This window comes from Etheostoma cragini, chromosome 7, assembly GCF_013103735.1.
Source record: "Etheostoma cragini isolate CJK2018 chromosome 7, CSU_Ecrag_1.0, whole genome shotgun sequence".
NCBI lineage: Eukaryota > Metazoa > Chordata > Actinopteri > Perciformes > Percidae > Etheostoma > Etheostoma cragini.
The window spans coordinates 27,563,765-27,565,462 of NC_048413.1; the positions used below are offsets into that span (position 1 = coordinate 27,563,765).

Consider the following 1,698-nt stretch of genomic DNA (forward strand, 5'->3'; position numbering starts at 1 on the left):
CACACACACACACACACACACACACACACACACACACACACACACACACACACACACACACACACACACACGTGTCACTATCTTTGTGGGGACCTGTCATTGACATAATGCATTCCCTAACCCCTTACACTCTTGTGTGCTGCAGGTAACAACTTGGTGCTTTCTGTAACTGACCTCTGACCTCTGACCTGTGACCTTTGTCTCAGTCTCTCCCTGCAGCTCGCGGGGGGGGGCGTGGCCTGGATGTCTCCGCGAGCGCGCTCAGACGCCAGCGCAGAGACCTCCGTAACCTGTTGCCCTACGAGGACCAGATGTTGACATATCCTGCCACCCAGGGAGGAGGCGGGGCCAACAACCTGTACTACCAATCAGAGGACTGGAGGGGGCGGGGCATGGACCAGGCTCTGCAGCGATTGGTGGACAGGGACCAGAGGCGGGAGCAAGACGAGGAGCAGCGGGCAGGTTGGAGAGTTTTTAACATTTTACATAATTTCAGTTGTTTATTCTCAACATATTGCGACTTTTTAATATTATGAATCTGATTCTCAACACATTACGATGTTTTTCTCAACTTATTACGAGCTTTTCATATTACAAATCGGTTTTACTCGACACATTTTGCATAGTATGTTTAAGCAATTTCACACTTGTCTTGACACATAACTTGTAAATAATCATCCGGGGACTTTGACCAACAAATTGGGACTTCATTCCAGAAAAATTGGACTATTTCTTGAATAGGTTGCGCACGGTAAAATATAAAGTCTCGCTTTGAAAAGCAGTGGCTCCCATAATAATATAATAATAATAATAATAATAATAATAATAATGTATACAAGTTTGACTCTTTATTGATCCCCGTGGGGAACTTACAAGTTGCACTAATATTCATTTAGCAATTTCACGTAGACTTTAACCCTCCTGTTGTCTTTGGGTCAAAGTTGTCTCATTTTCACAAAGTGTTTATATCAGAAATTTGGGTTTCTTTCAACCAAAATTGTCAAAATAAAAAAATAAAAATAACGAGGATGATTCCCAACAGCGTTCATAACAAGTAAAATACACGATGAGTTCACTGCTTTCATCACATTTGGTTTAAATCAATTTACAGCATTGGAAAAAGAACGCTTAAAAAAGTGAACAAAACGTCAGAAAAAGCTTCAAAAATGTGGGAAAAAAACCACCCAAAACGTCAAAAAGTACAGAAAAAATGGCCGAAAACATCGGAAAATGTGACAAAAAACGTCAGGGAAGCGACAACGGTTTCGAGAAAAAACAACCACATAGATTTAATTTTAAATTAACACCCAGAAAAACCAAAGTCGCGTCGAAGCGAAGACAACACGAGGGTTAAAACCCAAAGCTGGACTAACGGACCAATCACGCGTGTCCGCAGCCTACATGGCGGCCCTGCTCCGCCTCCTGAGCGAGGCGGAGGGCGCGGGATTGGTCGGCCCGGGCGACGTGGAGGTGGTGGAGGAAGAGGAGGACGAGGAGGACGACCGGGGGACCCAGGGAGACCTCCGGGGCCCGGACCCGGCAGACTACGACGAGACGGGGCGGGCCCAGAACATGGGGAGGCCCCCCCCCGCCTGGTGGGGCCTCGTGGAGCCCCAGCTGGCCCAGGCTCTGCTGGACAGGTGAGGACGCTCTGTGTGTGTGTGTGTGTGTGTGTGTGTGTGTGTGTGTGTGTGTGTG

At 47.0% G+C, this 1,698-nt stretch overlaps 1 protein-coding gene across 1 annotated transcript; it reads left to right on the forward strand.

Moving 5' to 3' along the window:
• Nucleotides 1–200: 200 nt before the first annotated feature.
• On the forward strand, nucleotides 201–1,646 carry pcsk1nl (proprotein convertase subtilisin/kexin type 1 inhibitor, like; the record flags this gene model as incomplete). The annotated part of the gene is made up of 2 exons (XM_034877898.1): nucleotides 201–462; nucleotides 1,397–1,646. Coding segments are annotated over 2 exons (510 nt in total), but the record flags the coding sequence as incomplete, so codon positions are not given.
• Nucleotides 1,647–1,698: the final 52 nt, after the last annotated feature.